Source organism: Verruconis gallopava (genome assembly GCF_000836295.1).
Source record: "Verruconis gallopava strain CBS 43764 unplaced genomic scaffold supercont1.37, whole genome shotgun sequence".
Classification (NCBI taxonomy): Eukaryota; Fungi; Ascomycota; class Dothideomycetes; order Venturiales; family Sympoventuriaceae; genus Verruconis; species Verruconis gallopava.
The window spans coordinates 171,581-188,215 of record NW_015622173.1 but is presented as its reverse complement, the minus strand read 5'-3'; the positions used below and the strand labels follow the sequence as shown (position 1 = coordinate 188,215).

Below are 16,635 nucleotides of genomic sequence, written 5' to 3'. Positions count from 1 at the left end.
TAAACACTGACCACCTGTTGGCTGCAGAAGGCATTGATTCGGTTTATCGCGTTTGCCGCTTGCGTTGCAGCGTGGGGTATCGGCTGTTATCCTTGTTGGCAGCCTGTCGATGTAGACGAAAAGTCCACCACACCGCATACCGAGACACAGGTCGCCAGCGACCAGGCTCTGCTGCTACCAAAAGACTTTCATCCTGTCAACTGATATTCAGACACACGGTCAAGCCAATGGACATTTTAATGAGCTTTCAAACACAACCGTCTACGCGGACCGAGCCGCCGGGGAAGCCGGGCCGCGGAGCCGTGGTTGCATCTCAGCGCATCCTCGACGACCTCGTTGATCCACGTCACTGGGATCATTGGCCGCGTCTCCTAGCGCTCAAAACCCAACGCGGCCCTTGCCGATTTTTAAACGATGTTCCAATTCTGCAAGAGATCAGACTCTGTGAGGCGCATGAATCACACGTTCGTCGGTGCGAGAAGGAGACAGAGCGGGATACCTGTCTCCAAACCACTGTGCTGGGACCAGGAAACATGTATATCTCTCTGCCATGATTGGGGACATCCAGCTTCTAGGATAACTTGCCGATTTCTCCATTGATTGTGGCCCAGCTCCGCTCCGTTGCAGTTTGGCCGCACTAGTTGAACCCCTCCTAATTTTCTGTCCGCCCTGAGAAAGTCTACCTACAACGATTGCCGCGAAACAAAATATGAGCGCAACTGAGAACTCGGCGGTGCCCGGTTCTTCTCAGCCTAGAGATGCACCAGGCCAGTCTGACGGAGCCCAGGCGGCAGCGCAATCCAACGCAAACGCCGACAATGTCATTGAAGCTGAAGAGGCAAGCGTTCTGTGATACGCCCCAGTGCATACATCGTTTCATAATTTAACTTTTGCGGCCACGCAGATTCATGATGTTGATGAGGCTGACACTGACTCTGCACTGGGAGAGGACACGTGAGGGTGCATGGCTCAAAGTGTGTGAGCCTAACGCTAACGTCGACCAGTCAGAGTTACACGACAAGCCTAAAGTCTGCAGCAACAAATTATATACGCGAGAACGGCAGAAGATATCACGCTCCCAAAGATTCAGGTGTGATGTGGTGCTCATGGCAAATCTCCGTCTGTATTAACAACAAGTTTGCACAGCTTACTTTTTACCAAACGACGAGGCACGTAGCGCATGAATATCATCGACATCGTCCGCTAATTGAGCATCAGGAAGAACTCGATCGATTAGATTTGTTTCATCACTGCTTGTTATTAAGGCAGGATGGCAAACTTCACTTTGCTCCAATCGGTGAAGACCCCCAGCGCATTCTAGACCTTGGTACCGGAACTGGGATATGGGCAATAGAAATGGGTAAATTCACCGTTCGAAAAAAAAATTACCTGGCTAACTTCCTCAAAGGGGACAAATATCCTTCCGCTGAGGTACAATCACTCTCCCATGTTTCCAGCTTAAAGTGTTTTTGAAAGAGAATCGAAGTTGAAATGTGACGCAGATTATCGGCAACGACATAAGCCCAGTCCAGCCCACCTCGTGAGTTGCTAAAGCACCGAGCACCTTACTTAGACTGATCGACTGCACAGCGTTCCCCCAAATGTGAGATTTGAAGTGGATGACATAGAAAGTGACTGGGTCTACTCAGCAAATTTCGACTACATTCACGGTCGCTATCTTACCGGCTCGATTAAAAACTGGCCACGCCTGCTGGAACAAGCATACCGGTGAGTCATTCACAACCTTTATGGTCTCCTCTCTAACCTGAGAGGATAAGTTTCGTAAAGCCAGGTGGCTGGGTGGAAATGCAGGACTTTGACATGATATTCTATACGAATGGCGGTGAATTTAAAGAAGGCTGTCCGGCCGATGTCTGGGGCAAGAGCGTTGCAAACGGTATTCAATCTTTGGGACTCGAACCCCATCCTGGACATCAGCTTGAGGACTGGATGAAAAAAGCAGGTTTTATCAATGTGAAAGCGCATTTGCTTCCTATGCCACTAGGTCCCTGGCCAAAAGACCCAAAGCTTGTATGTCCTTGCCATTAATTTATGGTTCGCTTCTTAACCTGGCTTCACAGAAAGAGGTTGGGACTTTTGATTTGCTGCAGTTTCTCGATGGCCTCGAAGCTATTTCCTTGCGGGTATTCACTTACGTCCACAAATGGGATCCGAAGGAAGTGCAAGTATTTCTGTCGCAGGTCAGGAAGGACATGCTCAACCCGAAGATGCAGATACAGCATGATTAGTAAGTTTATTTTTTTATTTTCATCTTGTGTGCCCTTGCTGAGCCTTGCTAGCTTTATTGTTTACGGACAGAGACCCCTCGAGCAGAAATAGAGATGTCTTAGAAGGCTCAAAAGAGCGTGAGGCAACTAGTACCCGTATGATGCAATGAATATGTCCATTTGAAAAGACTGCTGGTCTCGTTCAGCATTTTTCGTCGTCTATACGCATCTATTTTGTGGATAGTTACAAGTCGCAAAACCTATTTTCTGTGACTATATCAAGTGATCAAAATACATTCGCCGCTCAGTAAGCGCCGAAATTCATGCGTAATATTCTCCTATCAAAAGGCCGAATGGCAACTTCTTTATTTCTGGAAGGCAGTACTCATGTGTGGAACCTACAATTTTTTTGGCCACAGTATTGATTCCAAACACTATTATGAGACGGATGAGCTGTAGGCAAGAGTTCCTGACCTGTCGTTTTGTGAGCACAGCGAATCTCGACCCATAAACTTGTTCGAAGTGGAAAAGCCAGCCATAAGAGAAAGATTTGAGCTTCGAGCACGAATCACAAAATCCATAAGAAAAGTTAGAGCTGTCAATTGGGGATACTAGTTTCTACACAACATTCTGGTATTACAAGCACTATGAGCCTTCCTTTATCCTTATCGATTGGAACGACATGTTCATATCATCAAGGAAGTGCTTAGATGTCGAAGAAGCATCATCCTTTTCTCTCTCTTTCCCTCTCTCTCTCTTTCCCTCTCTCTCTCTTTCCCTCTCTCTCTCTTTCCCTCTCTCTCTCTTTCCCTCTCTCTCTCTTTCCCTCTCTCTCTCAAACCCTTGCTTGATTGATCTCGTTATCTTCACTTTCATCGTACGGGACATCACTAACAGGGGCATTTTGGTGCCATGGATCTCGACCCTTCCCACCTCCTTGATCATACATATAACGTGAGATGCATTTAGGTCTCCAGACCTCCTCCAAATCTTCCGATGATAGTTGCTCCCCCGCGAAGACTCCCCCCTGGCCGTGTCCAGGGAGTAAATTAGTGGCCACATAGGAATGTAGCAGAGCTCGTCATACTTTCACCACTCTTGACAACGAGTTGGACGGTTCCATCCTAGTCACCGGACTAGTTTTGCCGTTGCGAGCCAAATGCGGCGCAGATCATTATGAAAGGAAGAGCTATCGCGCTGAGAAGGTGAGTCGTAAGAGAACTCATCAAATAATCGCAGCATTTCCCACTCATGATTGCATAATTCTTCTAGAACGTGCCTAATTGCGTTCCAAATCACCTTTTCGAGGCGATTTAGTCTTTTGTATTCAATTTCGCCGGTCCAGCCGAAAATGCAGCGTCTGAGGACCTCGTGTTTCCGTAGCTCGATGCTTCGGCCACTAGAACTAAGCCCACTGGCCTCGAAGTACGGATATATAGCTGCATTAACGAATGAGAAAGGAAGATTCTAATCCTGACCACCGCTTAGATTCCACATAGCCAGATAATCATTTCCAAATAGAGATAGAGAAAGATGATTTCGATTAAATTCTACTATTGAAATGTCTGTGGTGTCCAAACCCAAATAGGCTGTGTAATTCAATGTCCGCTTTCGGCTTGCAACGTGATACGATTCTATTTGACGAAATGCGCCTAAGTGATACTGGGAGTCTACCTGGGGCTGTTGCCTAAAGGTCACTTCTAAGTCTATAGAGCGCAAGAATGATATATATCATTCTTTTATTATCTTCACTACAAGTTAAAATCGTTTGGTTTCACGCTCCTGTCCGCGAAGACGTACGTCAGCAGACCATAGCCTCCTTTGCTTCAAGTTTCGGATACCACAGTTCCTGCACATCTTTATAGTGACCAAATTGATAGAAAATGATTGAACATGCTTCTAAAGCAGTATTTTATGCCCTCCTCTGCCGCTACTATTGATTTCGGGGTCTCTAAGGAGCTCGTGCATAAGATTATGGATAGAGCATGTCAGAAGGCTTCGAAAAGCTGGGAGATTGGAGCTGCAACAGAAAGTTCACTTGAGCTGTATAATCCAGAGCTGTCAGTCTTTGGACTCAACCAGTTTCCAAGGAACAAGCTGCCTTGCGTCGACGCAATTGCAGTGCGGGGACTCTCGTATGTTAAAGATTTCATACTAACGGAAGGCGATATCCTTATTGACGGAAATGGTACGTTGTTTTGCAATACGTGGATCGATTCTTGCGTTTATCAAATTTTAGGTTCTATCAGAGATGAAGCATCACTTGGTGTCTATGCCGAATTGCGCGACGAGAATGATCGATTATATGAAAGCGCCTGCGATCGACAATATTATCATCTTAAACAGGCTCCAAAATGGCCAAACGGGGCAATCACTCATCGCTCAGAATATGCTGCTCTCTGGTCTGATTTCATCTATATGGTGCCACCATTCCTCGCATATCATGCAATAAGGAAGAACGATGTTGAGATCATGAGAGAAGCATATGATCAGTGTATGCTATACAACAGTGTCTTACAAATAACAGACCAAGATGACAGATTGTATGGAGCCTGGCGGCACATTCAATGGCCATTTCTCGAAGATCTACGGCCATGGGCAACAGGGAATGCTTGGGCTGTCCTTGGTTTGATACGTCCTTTCAGCAATAATGAAATGGCCGAACACCTCAAGTTGGAAAAACGAAAAAGAGTCTTTGGCTAGGTGCATAATGGATATCTTGGAAGCCTCTGGCCGAGCAGCTAATGCAAGTAAACCTAATCTCCTGAATAACATCATGGACGACCCGCAGAGGTTCCAAGACGTTGGGAGCACTGCAATGATGGCAGCCGCCACCTATCGAATGTCTATCCTCGCACCTTTGGCATTCACAAAGGCTCACTTGTCACTGGCAAATGAGTGGAGAATCGCCGTTCTTGCATATATTGACCAGGAGACAGGTCGTGTTAGTCCAACGCCTCAAGGCGGCTTGCCTGGGTGGGCTGATAATATCGCTAGTGAGGAGGGTAGCTCTCAGGGACATAGTTTCGTGGTAATGGCCTTGAGCGCTTATCGAGACTGGCTTTTTTATCAAGGCTCTCGATGACTGACTTAATATCCTTTCTAAATTTCTTTCGAACTCTACAGACGAGCCATCGAGCTATTCGCTAGCGCTTACTTTATCTGCTTGAATTAACTTAACTTAGCATCCATGACTAATATAAAGACTCTCTGTTCCGCTCCTTTCAATTTTGAAATACGATTCTAGTGTTGAAACCCAAGTCTCAAGCTCAGCTTTATCACTACAAATTTACATTAGGGTTTTTGCCCTTTGCACTGATGTAGCTTCCGAAATTAGCCCCCTAATTTCAGTACCAGCAGATAAAACGTGGAGTGATGGAAACATGGGTGAATAATCGGAAACTTCTGCTTATTTATTCGAACAATTCGATTTAGGTTTTGGTGCTTGACAATATGTAACGGCTTCATAGTCCTTTTTGAAGACTTGAAAGTTTCATCCTTAAGGTGTGATCTCCTTGGGCTAATCAAGTTCCCCACTCTCTAGACCTATGCCTATGCGTGAAAATAAGCTTCTCGTTTTCTGGTTTCCCTTGCTTCAAACAAGAAAACAAAAAGAAAATATCAATCTAAGTGTTTTGACGCTTGCCCCCATCGAGAAATCTGCGGCCGAGGATATGATCTGCCGAAGTGTACACGCTATTTCTCTATCAGCTTTGCGAAGCCTAGGAACAAACATTCCACGTTGTTTGTTTAATGCACTAAGATCGACAGTTCAAGCCTTGGATATGTATTCAAGTTGTGAGGAAATGTACGATTTAGCTTCTTCTTTTCACGTACAGGATTGCTGCCAGTATGAAGTTTTGTCAGCTTCAATGATTTCCGCTCAATTGTGGTGGCATTATCCCATCTGCCTAGGCTTAGTTGCAATCACTGCCTCTTTTACATTGTGCATTTGGAACGTATTTCAACGCTTCAAGCCGAGCTCGGAGACAGCATGGAAGAAAGAATACGATAAGAGCTTGAGAATTGATATCAAAATCCACATTAGGAACATGTCCTATAGGCAAAATTCTTCTACGAGTTTGTGTCATCAATGCCAAAATTTTATTAAAACGGTCTATTCTTGAAATTTATCATGACCATGAGATCCTATACAATTGTTAGTTATGAGGACTAATTCGATCTCTCTAGAAAGAATACTACTTACGCCAACATAATGCCTGCACCGGCAGCTACCGCCGCGAACTGCGTAATCATCTTCCTCATTTCTAACGCCTTATTCGGCCCAGTTTCCAGCATTTCCGGTATCACTGCGACAGTTCCGACATACAAAAAAGTCCCCGCAGTGAATGGTAAAAGAAGGTCTCCCCACTGCAGACTTGTACCCCAAAGACCTGGACCTTCACGTTTGACCGAGGCGCTATTGCCACCAAATTCCTGGACGGCAATGCCAATGCAAGTACCTAGAAGAGCACCCAGAGCAGTCACAAATTGTGAAAGCATGGCAGCTCGCTTGGAGAAGCCACTTTGGATGAGAAGCGCAAAATCCCCAACCTCATGTGGTATCTCGTGGAAAAAGACTGCCATAGTCGTGGTCGCACCAACCGTGGGCGAGGCATAGAAGGAAGAAGACATGGCCAAGCCGTCGGTGATGTTGTGTGTGAAGTCGGCAATTAAATTCAAATAAGCGGATAGCTTAATGGATTGCGATGCTTGCTTGGACTCTGACTTAGTAATTGCGCTGCCATTGACATGCTGTTTGCCTTTTCGGGATTTCGCTTTCCCTGATGGTGTCTTTTCTATACCTGTGCTCAAGCCATTTTCTTTTTCTTGGGAGGTATGATTATGACTATGGTCATGAGAATGACCCTCACCACCCGTGGCGATGCGCAGGCCCTTGTCCATAGCAACAAAGGTCATGAAGCCAATCATAATCGCAGCACCTAGTAGAAGGTTCTTATTTGGTTCTACCATAACGAACTTGACTTTGCCCGCCTCTTCCTCGCCCAAGAATATTTCCGGCAAGAGATGGAAGAGCGTGTCACCTAAGAGACCACCAACAGCAAACGCGACCATCACTGAGAGACTGTTCGGATCAACATTTGGAGGGCATAAAGCAAGGAGGAAGTTCGGCGGGCCTGAGATGTAGAGCGTTGCTAAGAGCGCATTGATTGCAGGGTGAGAGCTTGGAAAAATGAATTTAAATAGTGAGGTTGTCCATGATGGCGTCTCGGAAGCTACAGCTTCCTTGTGGAGATTAAGACTCTGTACCAATGGGCAGTTCTAGAGCAGCATTGATGAGCGATTGGGACCATTTCAATCATGCTTCAGCAGAGAGATAAATGACGCGAGCGGAAAGACGCTACTCAAAATAGAAAGGAAAAGATATACGAACCTGGATTTCCTCCTCAATCTCCTGCACTGAGAGCTGGCTTGCTTTCTTTGTGGACAGTCCATCGCAAACCTGGAGTAATAGTGCAGCCAGCAGAGTGACTTTCAAGGCAGCTTTCTTCGATACCGCCATCATGATGTTTATGTATCAATTTCAAAGCGCGTCTGAACTGTCATTCAGCTTAGGGGAGAGAGCACGTGCCAGATTGGGGCCTCAATGCGGAGATCGAATCATTCCGCGATTAGATAAGATCAAAAAAGTTTCGATATCTCGAACATCACAGGCACTGGAACATACATATGACATTTTCTTTGTTTGGGAAATAGCAGGCACAATGGCGAGACCAATGCAAAAGAGGAAAAATCGCTCAAGCATTCCAAAAAAGCGACAAAAGCCCAAGTCAAAGAAGCAGCTGCTAAGTAATCCCATCATTGCAGCGAACTGGTAAGTCAAATCTGGTCAAGCACAATTTGCGCGTGTTCTCATAGCAGGAAAGGAATTCAGAGGAAACACCTGCACAAAATTATCGTCGACTTGGGCTTGTTTCGAAGTTGAATAAATCCACTGGTGGAAAAGAACGAACTATAGCGACTCTTACCGCCGAATCCTCAGTCACAGCACCTCCTGATGACCCATTGGCGATTAATCCAGCAGAGAAGGCGCAAAAACCGGTAGCAGAAGAGGTCAAAATTGAGCGTGATCCTGAAACCGGCGCGATAGTTCGTGTGGTCGACAATACGAAGGAGAACCCCCTTCACGATCCACTCAACGATATTGAAGAGATGGAAGACATAGATTACAACGCACTGGGGAAGAGCATTGGCAAGTTGTCCAAATCGGGGGGAGTAGATACAGAGGTTACGAGGCAGCTAGAAGAATTTGCTGCTAGCGGGGTAAGAAGCAAACCAAGAGGACAGAGCGAAAGAGAACAAGAATGGATTGCGAGGCTGGTAGAGAAGCACGGCGATGATTACAAAGCAATGTTCTGGGATAAGGAGCTCAATGTCATGCAGCAGAGTGAGGGCGACATTAAGCGAAGAGTCAAAAAATGGAAGATGAGGCACGGATAAAGGAACAAGTATCTCATGATTATCATTCTCATTAACAACGCGTTACAATAGAGCCGATGAAAAGCGGGCAGGTAACTGGTCACAAAAATGGCGCTGACACAGTTCCATAATTACCCGTGACTTAAGGGTGAGTCTCGCGCGGCAAAGTGGTCGACAAGGTGAATTTATCACAAACATCAGGCGGTATTTGTTAGGGCCGAATAGTTGTTAACCGATGACATGTCAAGGTCCATCTCGTGACACGATCAGTCTCTATTTACTAGAAGATACTCCACAATCTTCGAGCATCTCTGTCATAGTGTTGCAGTTCTATCAAATCCTTGACTTTCACACCCAATAACTAGCGATCAATCCTTTGCTTCGACCAGTTTTTCCACGCTGCGCTGTGGCACCTAATACAGCCGGGGTATCCACATAATAAATATTGTAATACTGTGTGCTGCGGTTTTATGTGTGGCAATCTGTCCATTAAAGTAATTCGCTTGAAAATCCCGAGTTCCAACTCGTGAAAATGGCTGCTACAGCTTTCGCCATACCCAATATCTTGGGGCCGCTGCTTCTCAAACCTGCTGAGACATCAACTGAGTCGAGCGAAAGAACCAGTAAGCATGAAAATGGCGGAAAGGCATTCGCGAAGACCTATAAAATGATGAAGCATATTCGATCGAGGATGTGGTTGAAGACTACTGAAAATAAACACATTTCACAGCCTATTCTGAGGGTTCAAGCTTCCCATGCCTCTCAAAACAATATGGCTCAATCAGGGACGAAAGCAACGCCGCTAAGAATGCACCAGTCAGAGGCAATTATGGAAAATGCCAATTCTCTCGAACCGATTTCATCGAATCCTATAACTCTAGCAGACAATTTAAACCCATGTGCTGGGCACGATTGTATCCTTAGCTCGTGCACCCATCCCACGGAGGCTACAGATGCTTTGATATTGACGCATACCAAATCAAAATATATGGCGAATAGCAAGAGAGATCAAATGGAATGTCCAGAAGGTACTAATCACCCCGAACGAAAGGCATGCAATAATTTCGATCCCTTAAGCGGTAGATTACTTAAACCAATTCCAAAATCAACTGAGATTGCGTATAAGTCGCCGAAGAGCCTTCAATGCAGGTCGAATGATCTGCCATCCAGGTTGCCTACAACAGAACATTCAGAGAGAGCATGGAACATTGCCTCAAGTAAAAACCTTCAACCTGTATGGATCCCACGTCCTCCCACAGATCCGGCGACATCGATGACTCCAGATGCTGTAGTGAGGCCCGAATCCGCGAATTCTATTCCTGATCCTTCAACCGGTGTAGCGGCCAGCAGTGTACTCATTGGATGCTTGCAAACAGAGGTGCCGCCGCTTCCGCGCAAGAGTTCGCTAAGAAAGCGAAACGTACAGACTGGTGACAGAAGTGTTAACATTCGCTCTCCATTCTCGAGATCTCCGGTTCGATATATTTCCCATTGGAGCAACTCATCCTCGGAGAGTCCCCATGAATACTCGAGCTCATTTATAATCCAAGATTCTATTTTGCGAGACGAGGGTGTTAACGTCACGAATCCTGGCTCGGCAACCTTGCCTGCTACAAAAGCCACGCTCCAAGGTCTTCCACAAGCCTCGGCAGCATTTAAAGTTAAAAAAAATAACACAAGACTTACAGAGGATCAATATAGCCCTCTGAGAGAAACAGATCTTACCGCTTCAACTTCTCCGCAACCAACCAGGCGCGAACAATATTGTCGAATACGTAGCGTCAAGAATGATGAAAGGCAATCAGACGCATCTGCAAATGCCCTCTTTCCAGAGGTGAACTTCGCCAACTCGCGAAAGCTCGCACATCTTGAACACTCAGCGATGAGACCTCAGCAAACTTCTATGAATTTAAGCCAGATAGTTGTGCCTAAGTTACCAGTTTCGGACCAGAATTACATATCAAGGAAAAATGCTCTTCATTATGAATCACAAGCATTTCAGTCCAATTTATCCACTCCCCCAAGTCCCAAATCAATGATGTGTACGTCATACCCTCCGATGAAGCCAAGCTGTACAGCTAGAGATGATCTCTTACAAGAGAAGATACCGATCATTATCGGCAAGGACTTTGCCTCGAGCCAAGCGCTCCGTGTTTACCTTCCAAGTCGTATGCTCCAGCAGAACTCAAAGTTTCTCAGTACTGTTATTGACGTTACGAGGCACGTTCCTTTTTCCCAAAGAAAGCCCGTAAGGCTTCCCGATATTAACCCCATAATATTCAGGCTGTGGTTACGGTGGATTCACTTCCATGATCTCCAAATACCAGATAGAGACGAAAAATATCATCACAATCGTGAGCCAGGAATTATTATGCTGCTGGAAGCCTGGCGACTTGGCAAAATGCTCATCGACTCTACCTTTCAAGATGCATGCACAGACAACATTGTCCGACTGACCAATTCCATCTACCCACCAGATTTGACACATGTCAAGACAGTGTACGACATGACGAATCATGGATCCGGACTGAGAAGATTGTTCCTCGCGATGATGTGCGAAGAAAAGTTGCCAACAGCATGGCGAAGAAACGACCAGATTGCAATACGAAAGGTCGGGGAGGCCGCCTTCGCTGATTACAAGACTGAGAGAAAGGAAAATGGTAAGATGTGGGATAAAAGACGACAAAAAGGGGGGAAATATAGTTGGCGGAGTGGTGGCTGTCGATTTCATGAACATGACGCTTCTGAAAACTATATATGCAGTTGGCGGTTGAGAAAGAGTGGGTTTGATAGTGATTGAGAATTTCAAAAAAAAAAAAAAAAAAAAAAAAAAAAAAAAACCTAGTGTAGAAAGAGCAACATGAAGAGAGTGGTTCTAGCGTGACATGAATTTTGCAATACCCAGTTTTTCAAGATTCTGTAAAGTCGATCCCTCTTCGATAAGGGTTATGCACTGCCCTTTAAACGAGTACAATATCGCGTTGTCGCACTGAACCCAGGTCTAGGGGGTCATTGTCATCCAGAACCTCCCCCCTCATGACGCCGTGCACGTAAGCCGGTCCAACAAGCTTGTAGCTGCTTCTTTCTGTACTTATGGCATCTCGCAGACAGAAGGGTGTCTTGACGCCCTGGAATACCGTAACTAGATCACCCTCGACTAACAACGGGGGTCCAATGCCCAAAAACCCTTTCTCGGTGACGAACATCCGTCTATTGCTAGCAACAAGACTGAACAAAACCTCATAATCGCGGGCATATGAAAGGAGCTCGGTCATCTCCTCTGACGCAGCTACGTTTGACTGAGATGTTTGTGTGCCGCGCTTCCGAGCGAAAGCAATGTATTTTAGATAGCCGTCCACGAAAGCACGATGTTTTTCCAGATTTTCAGCATCATCCGCTTTTCTCTCTTGATCGTTTGGCCAGCGTCCAGCGATCAATGTGACCGTCATCACATCGCGTCGATGCAAACCTTCGGGGTATCGGCTCTGAATTTTTTCAAAATCTTTCCAAAGCCATTCTAAAGCCGGAATACGATCGTGATTTTCAACCAGCATATCTATTGCGACGTCTTTGGGAAGAATCATCTCACTCACCCAGGTCACTTTGTCGAATACGGCGCCGACCAGCGTCAGAGTCTTCTTTTCCATGTCCACGTCTACCTTTGGCACACGTTCTTCAATACCTCCAGCATAATGCCAATGTCCAGGAGCACACATCCAATTGACCTGGAGGCCCAATTCCCAGCGTATAACCCACGTTGGTAAGTTCTCGTTTAAGTCTCTCGGCTTCTTCTTTCCCATTCCTGCAGCGACAGCCAAAGGCAAGCCTGGATTTGGCTCCAATCCAAGCAGTCGAACCATAGCGTCAAAGTATACTTCGTTGACATCCTTCACGTAATCTACTTTCACAAATGGCGCCCCGTCTTGGTTCGCAACTGGATGTCCCAAGAAAGCATAAATGAGATCACGATTGTCGGTAACTCCGCGCCGCGAACCTTGTATGAATAGTCCACTGAGTGTTGGACGAGCAGACACTCGCTTCCAATGGTCGCAAACTCCGGGGAACAACTGCTCACGCCATGAATCTTGATTTTCGTAGTAGTTGAATATACCAACGAATGCATCGTGCAGTATCCAGGACATGGGGTGAAAGCGAAACAAATGCTGGCCTAGTAGCATGAACTCATTTAGATTGATAACAGCAGCGAAAGGAATCTCCGCATCTCCCCAGTGCATTATCGCCTCTCGGGCCACACCTACTTCCTGAATCACCCATACGCGGTTAAACCATGGCAATTGCAGAAACTGCTCATACAGCAACCACTTGTCACGATCCTTACTGATTGGGTTATCATCATCTGGCAGAGTTCTAACAGCCGTGATGGAACCATAGCGCATAATCAAGTCTCTCGAAATCGACACGTTCTCTAGAATGAAGTCCACAGTTTCTTGAGCGACTCCAAGCGTATCAAGCCCTAGCCAGACCCGGACGCTGGCAGCACCTTCGTAGATTTTGCTCATAAGCTGAACTTGCACCGCTTTCTCTGGAGGGTACAATTGTTGAATACATATTGCGTCGGCCCAAAGTATACGCTTCTTTCGTTCATCCCTAAAATTATGAAGGGCTTCCCAGAGACTAACAGTAATACTGAGACGCTCATTGTCGATGAAAATGTCTCGTTGCGAGGCTTGATCACCCCAAACGTAAGATATTGCGTCGTAGGTCTTCCAAGCTGCTTCTAGTGACACAAGATTCAGGTTACCGGATATGGGATCTTCTGCCTTGCCTGGTAGAAGCTCTAGTATCCGAATGAATTCCCCTTCTGGAAGGGGTTTGTAGCTGTAGTCCGGAATTAGTGCAACATTCGACTGTTCAAAAAAAGCCATAACCACATATGAAATTAGAGATTCGGTCTGTTCGCTTGTTACATGAAGTAGAAAGAATTTTTAAACGCGAGCAACATAATGAAGACAGAACGCAGGACTGTTGACTGCAGGCTTATTGAGATACACATGCATGACAAGGATCAGATCCTAGGAAACTGTTGTTGTGGCCATTGGGAGTCGACTTACTGTGGTTCACCTCGTTCCGAATGCATGACTAGTGGTCCATGCCCACGGAAGCGAGCTGACGAGCTTTGTCGCTATTGAATGAAGACACCGATCACAGGGGCAACTTACTCAGGCTTAAGCAATGGTGGGCTGACAATTGAATACCTGAGTCGACGCTTTTAGACAAGACCTATACGAGGGTTCGTGCTTAAACCCATGTATCAAAGACAGTGCATGAAAAGAAATGAAAAGCCTTTGGTTTTGAAAGCAGCCTTTGGTGTTAAGAGAAGCGTGGAGATGGAAATAAGCGCAGCGGAAGCGCGCCGGGCCGAGAACGCTACGGAACCGCGGACTTACAACGATGATCTTTAACTGCTTGGAATGCTCTCAGATCATCATTTCAGACCAACTTCAACGGACCGCCTTTAGCATCGAACACCTCTCTTACTTGAAACGATAGCAATTCCATATGCAAGCCCAATACAAAGGGCACCAAGTTGTCATTTCGAAGGACGCGACTGTATACACGGAGGTTTAAGACGGCATACATAATAAACAACATATGAACAGTTAAATCGTGGTGATCCTTTGACTAGGGACTTCTACTAACTATAGCCCAGTGAAACTGATATGCGAACCTTTTTTTTTTTTTTAAAAAAAAAAAAAAAAAAAAAAAAAAAAAAAAAAAAAAAGAAGATGATGATGATGATGAATTCACCGAAGCGACGAATCTTCCCCGGTATAATCGATATAATTTGCTGAAGACGTTTTTAACGAGTCGACATATTCATGGACAGCATTGCAAATGCCTCGGAAATCGCTGTCAGCTCGTGACCCTCCTCATAGCAAATCGAGCTCGGCATTCAAACTCCTCATGTTTCTTTTCGTGCTCTCGAGAGAGCAAGAGATATGCTTGATCAGTGCCGCCTATCTGTACCGTACTTGGTCCGCTAGCAACACACTGACAGCAAGCTACTTAACAGAAATTGCGCAGGTACGAACTGTGAACGTCCCTCTTACAGTAGCTTGCACCGATTTCGCGAGCAACTTGCAAATTTACGTCGATATGAGGGCACTTAGGATCGTACAGTTAAAATCATGAACGAAGATGCAATGAATCAAATGCTGTCATGGTTTTCCCTGCCATGGCTGGATGGACTCCCTCCTTGTACCGGTCTTTATTTTTTTTTTTGATTTTTCAATGATTTCATTAAAACCAATACTAATTCCTTCATAACTGTACTAGATATGTTATTGACCAAGCCCGGAGAGCTATGCCACTTGCTTGATTGAATGGTGAAAAGTGCTCTTCTATATCGCAACAACGGAGCCTTCAGAGTCTAGGTTTGACCTCTTGAAGTGAGCCACGATCACCTTTCTTCGGGTAAAGAAGTTGGATCCAACTCTTGTCGTCTGCAGAAAGGTCGTTATTCACTGGATACGGCAACACGGCCTTCCCAACGACCTCCTTCAACTTTGGGTCGTTGCTTGCCAGGACCTGCTCGGGGAAAGAATACATCATGATAGAGTTGAAGTCGAACTTGAGCGTTCCCACCACGCCCTTGGCGACGTTGATGACGTTAAAGTTGACGTCGTCTTCGCTCCAGCCCTGATCCGACTTGTAAAACCTGTACAAGTCGTCGTTGCTCTTGAACTTTATCGGTCGATCAGGCCTTAGATGCTCATGCACCAGCCCAATCGCGTGTCCAAACTCATGAAGGACGGTGCCATACCCGTACTGGCCCTTACCCATCTTCTGCGGATTCACATCAATCGGATCAAGGTTCATAGTGGCCTCATCAAGTCCCAGAGTATGCACTTTGCCATTGTTGTCGGTCCACGAACGATTTGTCCCAAGCATGGACCAATGGCCGTCGTCCTTCGTCTTCTTAATGCGTATGTCCGAGGACTTGACCGGTACTTTGTCGTCCACAAAATTGAAGGTGATATTGGCGTACTTCTCCCATTCTTTGGCGACTTTCGCGATTAGTGCGTTGATGGGTGCATCACCGTCAAGAAAGCGAACGTTAATTACTGTGCCAACTTGCCATGCCAAGTTCTTTTCTGCCGCCATCATGGGAGGACCATTAGGATCCACATCCTCATACACCTTGCTCTCGTCTGTGTGACACCATCTTCGGAGAACGACATCTTCTTTGACTGTAGACATTTCGCTTGATTGCTTATTCTAGAATTGAAAGGCTTCGCTTCTGCAATATGGTATTCAAATGGAAGGGTAGGACTGATTGCTGAAGCGATGCCATGTTCACAAATAGCATAATAATGTTGTAGATATACCATTTAACAATCTCAAACATCTCTCAGCTCATACCTTGGCCAAGATCACGCTGCAGAAGAGCTGAGATGTTTCCGCATTGCTCTTGCAGCGAGGCTGATTCTAGAACCCGTTCATTTTGCATGGGTTCTTCCACTTACAGGTCGTCTTTTGGCCGCCCTTTCACCATTTTACAGCCTTCCTGGGCTGCGAAAGGTCACAAGACAAAGATTTCTCCTCAGTCTGTGAGCAATGCGATAAGGGAGCTGAAACGTAGCCCGGACAGAGCTGAAATAGATGTTGGCACGTGCCTGCAAGTCAGCCTTTGCCTTCATACACCATCAGCTATATCTTTGGCGATCCTTTTCCCCGATACGTAGGACGAGATATCAAAGAAAAGGCAAATTTATTTAAACGCTTTCATTGGATGAGAACTGGGCACTGAGCCCGCGTTCATGGCCACACAGAGGATTGATAATCCCGAAGCAGGGTCTAGATCTCCAACATAGCTGCTTCCTAGCCGTCTGGCCGTGGTTCTGCCTATCTTGGTATTTGCAAGCATATGAAGCTCTTCTCCAAAACACCGCCATTGATTCGCGCGTAGAATGGCAATGGATTGTCAAAAAAGTAGGGAGGATTC

At 45.9% G+C, this 16,635-nt stretch overlaps 6 protein-coding genes across 6 annotated transcripts; 3 read left to right on the top strand and 3 right to left on the bottom strand.

Annotated features, from left to right (window-relative positions):
* Nucleotides 1-372: 372 nt before the first annotated feature.
* On the top strand, nucleotides 373-2,453 carry PV09_08187 (uncharacterized protein). Its single transcript, XM_016362046.1, has 11 exons — nucleotides 373-838; nucleotides 905-954; nucleotides 1,005-1,090; nucleotides 1,147-1,169; nucleotides 1,219-1,360; nucleotides 1,409-1,431; nucleotides 1,503-1,540; nucleotides 1,591-1,728; nucleotides 1,779-2,031; nucleotides 2,082-2,248; nucleotides 2,301-2,453. Exons 1-11 carry the CDS (start codon nucleotides 710-712, stop codon nucleotides 2,338-2,340), a joined length of 1,089 nt encoding a protein of 362 aa, XP_016210166.1. The 5' UTR covers nucleotides 373-709; the 3' UTR covers nucleotides 2,341-2,453.
* A 3,762-nt stretch (nucleotides 2,454-6,215) lies between these two features.
* Nucleotides 6,216-7,761, bottom strand: PV09_08186 (uncharacterized protein). Its single transcript, XM_016362045.1, has 3 exons — nucleotides 7,624-7,761; nucleotides 6,436-7,511; nucleotides 6,216-6,377 (listed from the first exon to the last, which is right to left on the bottom strand). The coding sequence occupies exons 1-3, from the start codon at nucleotides 7,753-7,755 to the stop codon at nucleotides 6,362-6,364; spliced, it is 1,224 nt and encodes a 407-aa protein (XP_016210165.1). The 5' UTR covers nucleotides 7,756-7,761; the 3' UTR covers nucleotides 6,216-6,361.
* A 157-nt stretch (nucleotides 7,762-7,918) lies between these two features.
* PV09_08185 (uncharacterized protein) lies at nucleotides 7,919-9,104 on the top strand. The gene is made up of 2 exons (XM_016362044.1): nucleotides 7,919-8,064; nucleotides 8,117-9,104. Exons 1-2 carry the CDS (start codon nucleotides 7,955-7,957, stop codon nucleotides 8,688-8,690), a joined length of 684 nt encoding a protein of 227 aa, XP_016210164.1. The 5' UTR covers nucleotides 7,919-7,954; the 3' UTR covers nucleotides 8,691-9,104.
* A 97-nt stretch (nucleotides 9,105-9,201) lies between these two features.
* Nucleotides 9,202-11,443, top strand: PV09_08184 (uncharacterized protein; the record flags this gene model as incomplete). The annotated part of the gene is made up of 2 exons (XM_016362043.1): nucleotides 9,202-11,329; nucleotides 11,433-11,443. 2 exons carry the CDS (start codon nucleotides 9,202-9,204, stop codon nucleotides 11,441-11,443), a joined length of 2,139 nt encoding a protein of 712 aa, XP_016210163.1.
* Nucleotides 11,444-11,553: 110 nt separating this feature from the next.
* On the bottom strand, nucleotides 11,554-13,974 carry PV09_08183 (uncharacterized protein). The gene is made up of 2 exons (XM_016362042.1): nucleotides 13,742-13,974; nucleotides 11,554-13,508 (listed from the first exon to the last, which is right to left on the bottom strand). Exons 1-2 carry the CDS (start codon nucleotides 13,765-13,767, stop codon nucleotides 11,630-11,632), a joined length of 1,905 nt encoding a protein of 634 aa, XP_016210162.1. The 5' UTR covers nucleotides 13,768-13,974; the 3' UTR covers nucleotides 11,554-11,629.
* Nucleotides 13,975-15,053: 1,079 nt separating this feature from the next.
* On the bottom strand, nucleotides 15,054-15,890 carry PV09_08182 (uncharacterized protein; the record flags this gene model as incomplete). The annotated part of the gene is made up of 1 exon (XM_016362041.1): nucleotides 15,054-15,890. One exon carries the CDS (start codon nucleotides 15,888-15,890, stop codon nucleotides 15,054-15,056), a length of 837 nt encoding a protein of 278 aa, XP_016210161.1.
* Nucleotides 15,891-16,635: the final 745 nt, after the last annotated feature.